General features: G+C 42.5%; 1 protein-coding gene across 9 annotated transcripts in view; it reads left to right on the top strand.

Moving 5' to 3' along the window:
- The window catches only part of lrrfip2 (leucine rich repeat (in FLII) interacting protein 2), a 75,846-nt gene that overhangs the window by 36,350 nt on the left and 26,304 nt on the right, over nucleotides 1-13,192 (top strand). For 5 of the 9 annotated variants that reach the window (XM_036539691.1, XM_036539689.1, XM_036539692.1 and 2 more), the window contains exons 3-7: nucleotides 515-601; nucleotides 9,139-9,195; nucleotides 10,323-10,376; nucleotides 11,724-11,810; nucleotides 13,119-13,166. In XM_036539691.1, the coding sequence (XP_036395584.1) occupies nucleotides 515-601; nucleotides 9,139-9,195; nucleotides 10,323-10,376; nucleotides 11,724-11,810; nucleotides 13,119-13,166 (333 nt within the window). The remainder of the gene's footprint in view (nucleotides 1-514; nucleotides 602-9,138; nucleotides 9,196-10,322; nucleotides 10,377-11,723; nucleotides 11,811-13,118; nucleotides 13,167-13,192) is intronic. The other 4 variants (XM_036539697.1, XM_036539695.1, XM_036539696.1 and 1 more) reach the window with 1 other exon arrangement.

The following is a 13,192-nucleotide window of genomic DNA, read 5'->3' as shown; positions in this document are numbered from 1 at the left end:
CACCTGAACTCAATAATTAGGAGAGGTGTCCACATACTTTTGGCCATATAGTGTAAGTGTAGTTTGACAACGAAAAGCCACCTCTGATAAGCTGATTCATGTGACAGTGATATTCTGCAGTTTCAGTTTTATTTGCATGATGGAGAAATAAGAATCAGTTCAGGCTGTTTGAGGAATTTGTACAGTATGATTGTCTCCTGAAGGGTACCTGGATCCCTACAGAATGAACCCTCTTTAAGGTGGAATGGTCTTCTCATCCCTGACTTACGCTGCACTTTGTAGGTAAAATCGGTGTGCTGGAGCATAGGGCTGAATTACACGCCTCATAATAAAGGTTCCACTGACCTTGTTCGTGCTGATGTTGTGCTGGTTAGGAGGCGATCTGACAAATGTTGACTTAAACTTTTCTTGATTTATTATTATATATTGGTACATTATAACATTAACCACATTAACTTGTTAGCAATATATCAAATGAAGAGCGATGAGATGAACTTTGTTTTTTGTCCCACAGGCTGAGGCACGACTAGCGGCGAAGCGGGCGGCGAGGGCTGAAGCCAGGGATATACGCATGAGGGAACTGGAGCGGCAGCAGAAAGAGGTACTGTCGCTACAGCAGCCTCTCTGAAAGAGGAAGCTACTTTGCTCTTCCTTTGAAAGCAGCATACTGACTGAACTGGTGGACCCTGACTGAGGCTGTTGTGGCCAAATATTTAGGTTTCCGCCTCTCAGAGGTGTTATCTTACAAGAGCCAAACACAAGTACACAAGGAAATTTTGCCATGTTTTCCAAATTCGAAAAAGCCAGAGAACTGTCAGGACGATGACAGTGCATGTTTTACGAATGGAGGTGGACTGTCCTCTGTGATGCCTTTAACATTAGCATCTGGTTTATTGCTTGTTCTTCCACTGTATGTAATGGACTGTGTTTTAATTCAACATATTATTTCATCAGTACACCTCGGTGAATAATGCAACATAAGTAACAGACGTACAAAAACAGTTATTTCAAACAGGACAACACGCATTGATATCTTTCTGTGGGTAATCTATTATATTGACAGTAAAGGTGATAAAGTTGTGCATATTACTTGTGGGAGGATGTGCACCAATGGATCGCCCACTGATCATTATCAGCTGATACATGTTCAAATTATATGATTGGAGATCAGCCTTTCAAACTGCCTGATGATGAGAGGGCCGACCATGCTAGAGCGTACAGATGACCATAGATGACCATGTTAGAGCGTTCAGAAGCTCCGCCCAGCTCTGCTCATTCACTATTGACAGGGAGGCTGTGCTCATCCAGTGAACTACGAGACAGCTGCTACAGGGCTAACTGTGTTATTCAGAATCAGTGCAGCTCTGTTACACAGATCAGCTTTGGATGAAATACTCAGCTTTTCCCCCATAAAATATGAGTTTATGTTGAAAGTAAAGGAAGCTAAGGACAAAACCTCAACACATCTCTTTTTATGAAAAAATAAAACATTTCAAGCAAACAATAAGCAGTTTTACCTCAGCTATCTGAGGCAACTAACCTAGGTAGATTAGTTATCTAAGGTTAGCAAACATTAATCATCATAGCTAGATTATGGGAATAGTAAAAGCACAGATACATATATTTTGCAGGTATTTTGTATTTATGCCAATAATTTTAATATATTGTGATGTGAGTATATAATATATAGTATATATATAAAATAAAGGTATATAAATTTTAAATTATTAGTGGGGTCCAAAAGTCTGAGACCACATTGAAAATCTCTAATGTTTTCACGTGAACCTGGGAATAATCAAAAAAGGATTCAGAAACATTTAAAAACACAAGAAGTTATGTCATGTAAAATGAAGAAGAAAAATTTAAGGTTCTGCACTATTTCTAGGTCAGCAATCAAATTTAAGCAATTTTGGAGCATTGACCAGCTTAACTACTTTGTACAAAAGGTCAGATTTCCTTGAGTTGTATCCTTTCCATTGAAGCATGCGTTCAGATGACACTCAAGTGGATTTGATCTACTCATCAGAGGCTTGTTCAAGTAACTCAACTTGCAGCCAGTGTTCACCTGTTATAATGTATATTATATTATGTATATATATGGCTGTGCCTCAAGTTTCCAGCAGATCATTGCTTACTAAGTAGCATTGTGATAGTGGGAAAGATGGCGTCAGAACTAAGTGAGAGTGTCAGACGTCAAATTGTTATTCTAAGCAAAGAGGGGCTTTCTCAGCGTCAAATCATGGCTAGACTAAAGGTTTCTAAGGGAGCAGTGCATTGAGCTCTAAAAGGCTTTGCAGAAACTGCATCAGTTGTATCCAAAGCACGATCAGGCAGGCCAAAAGTGACCACACCATCAGAAGATCAATACATCAAGCTTAGTTCCCTGAGAGATATAAAAGCAACTTTATCACAGATACAGAATTTCCTAAATAAAGAACGCAAGACTCCAGTCAGCAAAAGTACTGTCAAAAGAAAGCTGTCTTGTAGTGGTCTCAGAGGACGAGTAGCAGTTTCTAAACCACTTCTCAGGAGGGGAAACAAGGCCAAACACTTGGGGTGGGCTAAGAAATACCAGCATTTCACAGTGGATGACTGGAAAAAGTCCTATTTACTGATGAATCCAAGTTTGAGATTTATGGCAGTAATAGAGGGGTGTATGTACAAACAAGAGAGAATGTTACCGCAGTGTATCAAACCGACAATGAAACATGGTGGTGGGAATATTCAAGTCTGGGGGTGTTTTGCCTACTCTGGGGTTGGACACCTACATCGAATTGACTACACCCCAACCAAGGAGAACTACCACTCCATTCTTCAGAGACATGCTGTACCCTCTGGTTTGCATCTTTGTGGAGAAGGATTCATACTGCAGTGGGATAGTGACCCCAAACATACCTCAAAGCTTAACAAGGATGGCAATTTGAACAATTAAGTGGCAAGTAATCCCAAAGCTTTCTCTTAAATGTTTCACATTATAGCTTTCTCGTGTTACGAAATTCAAATTACAAAATGGAGCTAAATTTAGTTGGATCGATTTAAATTACTGAGAATAAACTTTTAGGTTAGGTTGAGTGCAATGAATAATTATGTTTAGAACACAGACCTCACAACAGCTGTGATGTGTCATGAGCATTTAATGTAATTTAAATCGATAAATGCCATCCTTGTTAATTAAACAGTCTCACGTTGTAGCCTTCGCAAGCACACAAACTACAGACAATCTGCGCTGTTTCGCGAACATAAGCATTTACTCCATGTACGTGATTGGTGTCAATTATTCTGTGAATTATTTGTTTTATTAATCAAGGAGGATAAAGGGGAACAGGTTGAAAGTAATGATAGATTTAAAGGTAATGTTTCAGCCTCCCCTGTTTCCAGCTCACCAGCCACCACTGCACTGTATATGTATAATCATTTGTTCTCCTGCTGATGGAGCTTGCCATTTAAGAAAGACTGAAACCTGCCCACCATCTGAAGATTTCGAAAACTTTCCTAGGAGCTCTTTCAAGACAATTGGGTGGATAAAGTGGAATACATGAAGTGGACAACAAAACAGATCCATCTTCAGACCGTCTGTGTTGATCAGTTCACAGATTTCTTGTCAAGCCGCCATCTTGCCTTCTGTCAACTTGATTTCAAATGCACATATTATAGTACATATTCGTAACAACTGAGGGATGTAAGAAAATGAAAACAAAAACTGTAGCTGTTCCTGATTCAGACCTGACATCAGCTGTACCTCTGTGCAAAGGAATATATCCTAGCTGTTGAAGTGGGGTACTTCACAACTGCTCTGTGGCAAGCAAAAACTGCACTTGTCATACAGATTTTTCACTGCTTTCAATCCATTTCAAGAATAAAAGTCAGGTCCACCAGTTTTTCTACTGAGAAGTTCAATTTGAAGAGCTTTGTAACAGTTCAGTGCTCCAGGGACTGGTGCCTTTGGTTGGAGGTGCCTGTTCACCTCTATCTCGATGTTGCCTCTGGGCAACTTCCTCCTTCCAAAGAGACCGTCATGATCATTTGCTTTCTCTGGCTGCCCTGATAACACCATTGTCGATTTCGGAGATGAACTGACATTAGTGGAGCCAACCACAGCAACTGGAAGAACACCCTATGTCCAGGGGAGATGGGCAAAGCCTCAAAAGCCCTACAGCAGTGGACACAGTGCCAAAGAACAAAACCGCAAGTTAAAATGTCACATGGCTTCACTTCACCTGGAGATGATCCTAATCTGACATCCTGACATCAGGTGTATCTTATTGTAGAAGGGGGGGGGGGGCAGTTTTTTAGTGTGGAGTTTTTTTTTTTTTTTTTTTTTTTTTTTTTTTTGTTTTTTGAACATAATAATTGATAGGATAGAAAGACATATATGGGGGCAAGATAGACTACAGACAGAGCTTGAACAGATGAGTTTTAAGCTTTTTCTCGAAGGCCTCCAGGGAGTCTGTTGTCCGAATCTCGACAGGAAGCTCATTCCACCAGTGTGGAGCCAGTACTGGGAAGAGGTGGGTGCGAGAGATGCTGCCCTTGTATTTCGGCAACTTGAGGCAGCAGAGCGCAGCACTGTTGCAGGCTTGTAGGATTTTATCATGTCCTGTATGTATTGTGGGGCTGATCCGTTAAGTCCCTTAAAGGTTAGTAGCAAGGTCTTGAAATTGATCCTCACTGCAACTGGTAGTAGTTGCAGTGAGGAGGGACTCAAGGAGGGGTGTCACATAGGCGTGCTTGGGGAGGTTGAACGTCAATCGGGCTGCTACGTTCTGGATGAGCTGCAGTGGTTGGATGACATGCTGGGAGGCCGGCAAGCAGCGAGGGTCAGGACGAGGGTCTGGGTCACCACTTGGGCTGAGTATTCGGAGAGGTAAGGTCTGATTTTCCTTTTGTTGGATAACAGGAATCTGCAGATCCTGGTTGTGGCTGCAATATGCTCTTTGAAGGATAAATTGCTGTCCAAGGTCACCCCTAGGTTTTTGGCAGCTGTGGTTGCCATTACCTTTGCGTTGTCCACGCAAACTGAGAGGTTTGCCACAGGGGGGTCATGAATGCTGGGATGTGGACTATCTCAGTCTTATCAATGTTCATCCAGCCCAAGATGTCCATGAGACATGCTGAGTCTTTGGGGGTGATGTCCATCTCAGGAGGGAAGGAAGTGAACAGTTGGGCATCATCTGTGTATGAATGATACAACAGGCCATATGCTGTTATGACCTCTCCAAGTATTCTGGTGTAGATGGAGAACAGGACTTGGTCCCAGCACTGATCCCTGTGGAACACCTGTCTTCAGCACCCGGGCCAAGGAGGTGGAGCCCTGCCAGGAGATCTAGTAGGAGCAGCTGCTGACATAGGAGAACCATTCCAGGGTCGTTCCAGTGATTCTGAGGGCCAGCAGCTCAGAAAGGAGGATCTGGTGGTTGACAAAGGCAGCTGACATATCTAGGAAGATAAGGACAGAAAAGAGAGAGGCAGCTTTTGCAGCTTGCAGTGCGTTAGTAAGGGGCAGTTTTGGTTGAGTGACTGGCTTTGAAACCAGAGTAGTTAGGGTCCAGTAAATTGTTAACGGTGAGGAAGTGGGAGATTTGGTTAGACACAGCACGTTCTATAGCTTTAGAGAGGTGTGGGAGTAGGGAGACCGGCCTATATGATTAGAGAGGGGTTCAGAGTGGGTTTTTTAATTAGTGGGTGGACCCTTGCCTGCTTAAGGGATTCGAGGACAATGCCATAGGTTATTGAAGAGTTAATCACATGAGAGAGGTGTGGAAGGATGGTGGGTGCAATTTCTTGGAGGAGAGGTGTTGGTATTGGATCTAGAGCACTTGTGGTTAGTTTATAAGTTGTAATCAGTTTGAGGATTTCAGATTCAGGGAGAGTTGCGAATTGAGAAAATAGGTTAGAGCTTGTGATTTTGGGGGAGACTGTTGCTTTGGAATGTGGTTGAAAGATGAACGAATCTTGTCGTCTATTTTCTCCTCAAAGAAATTGGCAAAGTCTTCAGCAGTGAGGGTGGTGACAGGTGGGGGTTGAGGAGGGGAGGAGAGATGAGAAGGTTTGGAAGAGCTTACCTTGGTCATTGGCTGCCTTCTGAAACTTTCCTTGGAAATATTCGAATTTGGCTGAGGCTGTTGCAGCAGTGAAGTCCACTAGGAGAGATCTATAGGCTGAGAGGTCGCTGTCTTGTCAGCTGTTCTTCCATTTCCTCTCTGTAGCTCTCAGGGTGGATCTGGATTCACGCAGCACGTCAGTCAGCCATGGAGCAGGAGCAGATCTGCAGGTGGGGGTGTGAGGACACAGGGAATCAAGCATATCTTTGAGATGACAGGATAGGGTGTTAGTAGTTGAGGTAGTTGTAAGTTTGGGAAAACTGTGTCAGATCAGGGAAAGATGCACAGGCTTTATCAGAAAAAGTAGAGGGAAGAAGCTTACGGAGGTTATGGCTTAGGGGGATTTTGATTAGGTGGCGGCTAGGTTGCGATTGGGGTCATAGGACAGCAGTAAAAGATAAGAAAAGTGGTCAGAGACGTGCAGAGGAGAGACATTCACCTTATGTACTGGAGTATGTCTAGTAAAAAGAGGATCAAGATGATTACCTGCTTTGTGTGTGTGTGTGTGTGTGTGTGTGTGTGTGTGTGTGTGTGTGTGTGTGTGTGTGTGTTAGGGTTAGGGTTAGGGTTGGTTCTGGACTGCCAATTGGCAATTCCAGAAACCACATAGCAGAGGTAACTGAGAGATCTCTTGTTGGATAGATTAATTTGGGGTTAATTCTCTTTTGTGGCATGCAAAATGTGTTGTTTCTTGCGATACCATCGTGGCCGTGAAGTGATCACGGTGGTAATAGGGTGATACATACAGTATTGAAAGTAAACACACTGATACATAAGGAGAGGGCAAAAGGCAAAGACAGCGAGCTACAAGCACAACACAGCACAACAGACAGCAAATAGGGACGCTAGTTTGCAAAAGAAACTATGTTAGACACTAGATGGCAAAAAACCGGCTGCACTTACCAGCTCCTGGAAACTGACGATGAACTAATCCGTATGCAAAGTAGATGCTATAGTTGTACGGAATATATGTTGTGGATGTTAATTTAAATTGTTTTACTAACTTGAGTGGTATTTGAGCACAATACTGTGTGTTTGCCATCTAGAATACTTCTCCAGTAATATGCCAGAACTTAAACATGATACTGACTGTTATTAACTTGCCTTCAAAATTTAATACAGACATGCATTTCAGAGACTGACGCAATTAACAAAATAAAAAGTAATCCCAAATAAGCCTTGTATCATGAAGGCTGGTGTAATACAGACTGTACTGGCCCATAGCAGTCTGGTTGGGCCAGTATAATATAGACTTTGCTAGCCAATAGCAGTCTGCTCAGGCCAGTGTAATACAGACTGTACTGGCCCATAGTGGTCTGTAGGTCCAGGTCAGCAGTGTTTGCCTTTTGGGGCCGGTTTGGAGCCGGTGCCTAATCTCGAACCAGTTCTTTGCGTTTTGACAGCCAAAGTCCCAGCTCTCGGCCAGGAAAACTGCCAACACTTTCCTGGTCTAGAACCAAGAACCGCTTATGTCAGGGGCTGGGGGCGGGATTATCTTAAAGGCCAACTAAAACTTTCTGACTGCAATTTAAAAAAAAAAAAACAGAGCATCTAGTCTGCCTAAGAAGAAGAAAAACCAGTTTTATTTTTCAAATTTTGTCTTGTTACCAGCTAGCTATGTATTTCTTAGCTGTTTAGGGAGCTACTAATTTTTCACATCAATGTTACGAACATAACATTGATAGCTAGCTGTTGGTCAGCTAACATTACCCAAGCAAGCATAGCTACTAATGTCTCACATCAATGCTACGTTCGTATTAATGTTACGTTCGATGTTCATAACACTGATGTGAGAAATTAGTAGCTATGCTTGCTTGGGCAATATTAGCTGACCAACAACTAGCTAGCCAGCTACCATAATCTTGGTAACAGTAGCTAATGTTAGCATGCTACTTTCTAACATTGCCATTGACTCGCCTACCAACGTCACTTAACATTTGGCTTCATAAAAGGCTAAGATTGTATAAAGTGTAGTGGACAAGTTTGTTTTTTAAAGCACTGTCATCTTGTTTTTGTTGTTGTTGTTTGTTCCCGTTGGCTTGGTGCTAGTGGGAAAGTGGAGACGTATACAGACGTATACAGTGATGTAATGACGTGGCTCTATGGTGGCTCTCTAGCCCGTGGAAAAGCAAACCAGTTCTTAGAAGGCTCGCACGTTGAACCAACTCCGAACCGGCACCAGCACCAATCCAGAACTAGCATCTAGTTCGCGTTGGTGGAAAAGGGGTATTTGAGAGCTTTCTGATTGGGGAGCTAGCTCAGCCCCCTCCTCCTCCCCCTCCCTCATCCATGGGCTCTGCCAGCATTTGCCCCACTTGTCTTATCACTCACCCTGCGGTGGTCAGAAATAGGCCTGGCATCACTTAGCAGGCATGCTGGCCAGCCTCATATTAAAGGGGAATGTTCTGCACGGAGTGCCTCATCATGCAGGCTGAACTGGGAACATATGTCTCCAATCTGTGTTTTCCCAGGTGTCTTAGCCATGCAAACAGAGAACTGATGCTTTTCTATAATGTAGGCTCCTAGATGGAGTTAGCAGTGGATTGGTGAGGTTTGTCAGTAGAGCTCAGTTGAGAGTTGCACAGCAGGTGTGTTGTTGCTGAAGCTGTTCTGTTTGATTCATGGTTGGAGGTGGTTTTCACTCTCCTCAAACACAAGTGCTGGTGCTCAGTCCTTTCCATGCTTAGATGCTGTCATGATCGGTAACATGGAACAGGGGTTTAAGGATACGTTGTATTTGGATACTGGTGCTGAAGATTTTGGTAATGGTACAGAATACCTGTTATACTGGCACACAAATATAGCAGCATGTTAAATACATACCAATATCAACCTTTTTACTGAAAATGGATACAGGTAAAATATAGACAATTAAAGCTTGAAATGTATTACACATCCATAGGACAAAGTATTTAAAAGTAAGGCTAGGTATATGTATGTCCCCATAAGGGACACTAATGCAGATATGTGTGTGTTCTATAAGAGACTCTAATGCAGGTGTGCGTGCGTGTGTGTGTTTGTGTTTTCCCCTGAATAGCACTCCCATCACTCCTCTTCCTCCGGGAGGAAGTGGGGGCAGATCCACCAGTGGATGGTAGGCCAGGCAGCATGCTTTCCTGCAGTGCACGTCTGTGTCCCTCAGCCCTAATTTGCTTGCTGTGGTTTTCACTCATCTCCTCACCATGTTAGGAGCCATTCACCTGGAGAGAAACCATGGAGGCTTGTGCTGTGGTGTCTGAGGCCTGTCCAGAAGAACTTAAAGAGCTTGAAAATGTATTTTTACCATTGGCTGTTGACTGGAGTAAATTATGGCTGAGTGCTATGCTCGGGGTAAATGTACACACTTCTGATTGAGTCCAGTTCCTTTAATTTACTCCAGCTGCTGTTTGCACACTGTAAGTGAAGCTAAAACCATAAATCACAGCCTCCCTCAGTTCCAGTTTTAAGCCGTAATATGTTGATGGCATTGAGGAATTTTATTGCTTAGGTTTATAAATCGGTTGACCAGTTAACAAGTGATCAAAGTGAGGGGGTGGAGAGATGTCACTGAACCTTGGAATCTCCCATTTTACAGCATTTCAGAATCAAAAGGAGCATGCGACATCTGGACTGTAGCTATGTTAAATGTGCAGAAGTAAATCAACCAAACATCTCATCTCCTTTATTCTTTATTTTAAAATTAATTTTCACTTTGAAGCTACATGCATGCTTACAAAGTGTTAAGCTTTATGACCATATTCTTAGTTCATTCTGCCATTGTATCAATTTACATTACATTTACATTACATTATTGGCATGTAGCGGATGCTCTTATCCAGAGCGACTTACAGTTTACAATGCAAAATATCCGTACATGTAACTGATAAAACTTCACCTCAGCATGTGCACTTACAATATCAAATATACACTATTAAATCCTTAAGGTTGTTCATTGTCTGAGAAGAAAAATTCAGGACTGCTGTTTACCTTCGTGAGATAGCTGCTGTGCAGACTCCATATTTGATTTCTGCACAAAATTCTAGATGTGTCCCTAAGAGACTAAACCAAAGCATTGTGGGATGTGGGAGGAGTTTGCAGTGGGCTGGTTTGTGGTCATGACCAGTGAGTGCATGCAACATTAGATTAGTTATCCTTCCCTTCACTTGCTGCTCTTCCACCCCAACATCTCATTTCCTATTTGTGGCTTCCCCCCATGTCCATGGGCACTCTCCCTCTTGCCAGGCTGACACAGAGAAGGCCAGGCACTCTCATAGATCCAGCAGCAACCATCACCGGGTTTGTATGCTCCTCTCTCCCTTCCTGTGTGTCTCTCTTTCTTTGTCTTTCTCTCCTGGTTTTCTCTGTCTTGCCTATCTTCTCTCTCCCCCTTTTATCACGTCTGTGCTTCCTGCATCCTCCCTTTCATTTTCCCATACAACCTCACCTGTCTCTCTCCTTTCCACTCTCTCTATTTCTCCTCCCACCCTCCTATCCTCTCAGCAGTTCCTTTGTTTTTCATTTCTCCCAACCACTTATTCTGTACATTTCTGTCACTTTTCACTCTTCCTACATTCAGGGACACAGTGATGATGTGATGTCAGTTCATAGCATTGGGAGTTACAGGGTGTGTATCGCGTAAATCCTCATTGTCTGAATTTTCTGATCACATCTTTGTCAGCTTTGTGTAGAGTTCTTGTACAGTAAAATCTTCTTGAGGGGTAAGACCTCTGTCAGTGTGTTTGCAGTAGTGTTTCACAGTTGTGTGTCACCATCTCTGTGTTTAGCTTTTACAGTGGTGCACACCCTAGATGAACAGTGTGCATTGTGCAATAGGTGGATACCAGTGGACTAGCAAATATGTTTACTGGGCTGACTGGCCTGTCATGTCAGGTTCAGAATCACAGCCCACATAGCTCACATGACATGCTCAGTGTTGTAAATAACACACTACTTCACTCATGCCTTACCATGTTTTCATTCCATTTGTCCAAAACTTGTAATGTAAGGTCTTATCAGGTAACACATTCCACATTGTGACCATCCTGCAGTTTCATGTTTTTAAAGTAAAAGTAAAAAAGGGTGCTTCCAGGCTGTTTTATGTAATGTATGCTGAGGGGTATTATAAACAGAGTCCAAGATGATGTTGTTACATCAGAGGGAGATGCAGCTATGCAGGAAAGTGCGAGCATGTAATGCTGAGGCATGTCTGACACATGAATGTTCAAACCTGTAATCAAATCAAAGGAGGTGAAATACCTTTCTCTCAGTGGGGGAATATACTGTGTACTCTGCCCTCCATTGGCTGCTAGAAATGCTTAAAGTTCTGTGCAGTAGGTGAAATTTTGTCATTGCACTGGAAAAGAAATGTTTCATAAAGGAAATCTGAAAATGTAATACATGCATGTAAACGGCTGTATAAATGAGTACCTCCGATACTGATAATGGTAAGCAAATGATTTATGTGAGGTCAGAGAGGCAGCTGTAATTAAACCTAACTTTGGGTCCATTGTAAAGGGTTTTTCATTGTGAAGTGAATGAATGATAAAATAATCTATTTTAAGATGGGCTGTTTATTCAGTGTGTTTGTGGCTGCTGGGGCAGTCATCGTGAGTACTGCCCTAATGTCTCTTTCTCCCTCTGAAGTCTTCCTCCTCTTCCTCCTCTTCACTGCGAGACCCGGGCAGCTCTCACCGTAGTCGGGCCAGTACCTCCCGCAGAAGAGACCTGGTGGTGTGTGTGTGTGTGTGTGTGTGTGTGTGTGTGTTAGGGGTCTGCATGGCTGTTTTTTGAGGTGGTTATTTGTTTGTGTGTCTGACATTTTAAGGGGAGATTAGGAATAACTATCTGTCTGTTTATCTGTCTATCGATCTATCTGTCTGTCTAGCTATCCATCTGTCTATCTGTCTGTGTATCATTTTCCTGGATCAGTGCTGGGAGGGAACTGTCTGCAAAGTGTTTGGTACAGCTGTGTGGTGTAAAGTGTGGTACAGTAAACCTGCTGCCTGAACTAAACTACTCACCAGCCACATGCTTGGACTGACACAGCAATGCATCCGTTAAACTCATTTTGAAAACACCACACGCAAATGTTAAACTAATGTTGAAAGCACCTCACACAAGTAGAAGCTATAACAGTTCCCCGTTGTGTTTGGCCTTTACTCTGTCCCTGAGCTGCAAGATGTATCACCATGCTTGGGCACCAGCCAGGGAGGCCTTTGCTGCGGGTGGTCACAGCTGACCTGCTAGCTGCCATGTGCAGCCTACGACCTGAGCAGCTGTTGGGAAGCTGTCCCTCAGTCTGCAGGTCGAGGAGCCAGAGCAGCATCCCACTAATGTAAAATAATAACGTAAAAGTGCACTTCTGTATAGTAAACCTATTTAATTTATTTTTACTTCATGAGGAAGTGAGTTTTTTCACCTGTGAAATTGCAGCTTCGTAATACCTTTCTGCAATCTGTAATTTTCCACCTCATTATCAAGCACCTTTTGAGGCATTCTCATCCTTATGTTACTCCTTAACGTATTTTTATTTTGTAGTAATAGTTTGGTGGACAGGTGTGAATAAACCTTTTCATGCCATTTCAAAATGATATCCTCTCCAGGTGTACTTTGTATACAACCATTTTCATATTTTTTAAATGTTTGATTGTATTTTTTACTTTTTTCATTATTTTTATACAAAAATAAAAGTACAGTAACTAGCTGAACAATTAGTGCGCACAGTGATATTCAAATTCAGGATAATAGGTAACAGAAAGCCTTCTGCAGCTTTTTATTCATAATCTCATAAACTCATAGTTTGACCATCTGTAATGATAACCACAACAAATGCATTCTTTTATTTTCACTGTTTGGGTGTTTGTAAGCCTCTGCTGTTGTGTTCTCAATGTTTTGGTGTTAGTAATCCCCTGCTGTGATGTTGTGTTCTCTTGATTGGGTGTTACTAATCCCCTGCTTTTTTGTTGTCATTGTTTGGGTAGTTGTAATTGCTCACTGTGCTTTCTGTTCTCATTGTAATTCTTCTCTTTTCTCTCTTAGTCTGACAGTCTGTCTAGCAGTTCTGCTCTGAAAACCTCCCGTTCCTCTGTATGTAATTCAAAGCACACAGAATT

The sequence above is a fragment of the Megalops cyprinoides genome, chromosome 10, assembly GCF_013368585.1.
Source record: "Megalops cyprinoides isolate fMegCyp1 chromosome 10, fMegCyp1.pri, whole genome shotgun sequence".
NCBI classification, from domain to species: Eukaryota; Metazoa; Chordata; class Actinopteri; order Elopiformes; family Megalopidae; genus Megalops; species Megalops cyprinoides.
This window is presented reverse-complemented; position numbering and strand designations above follow the sequence as displayed.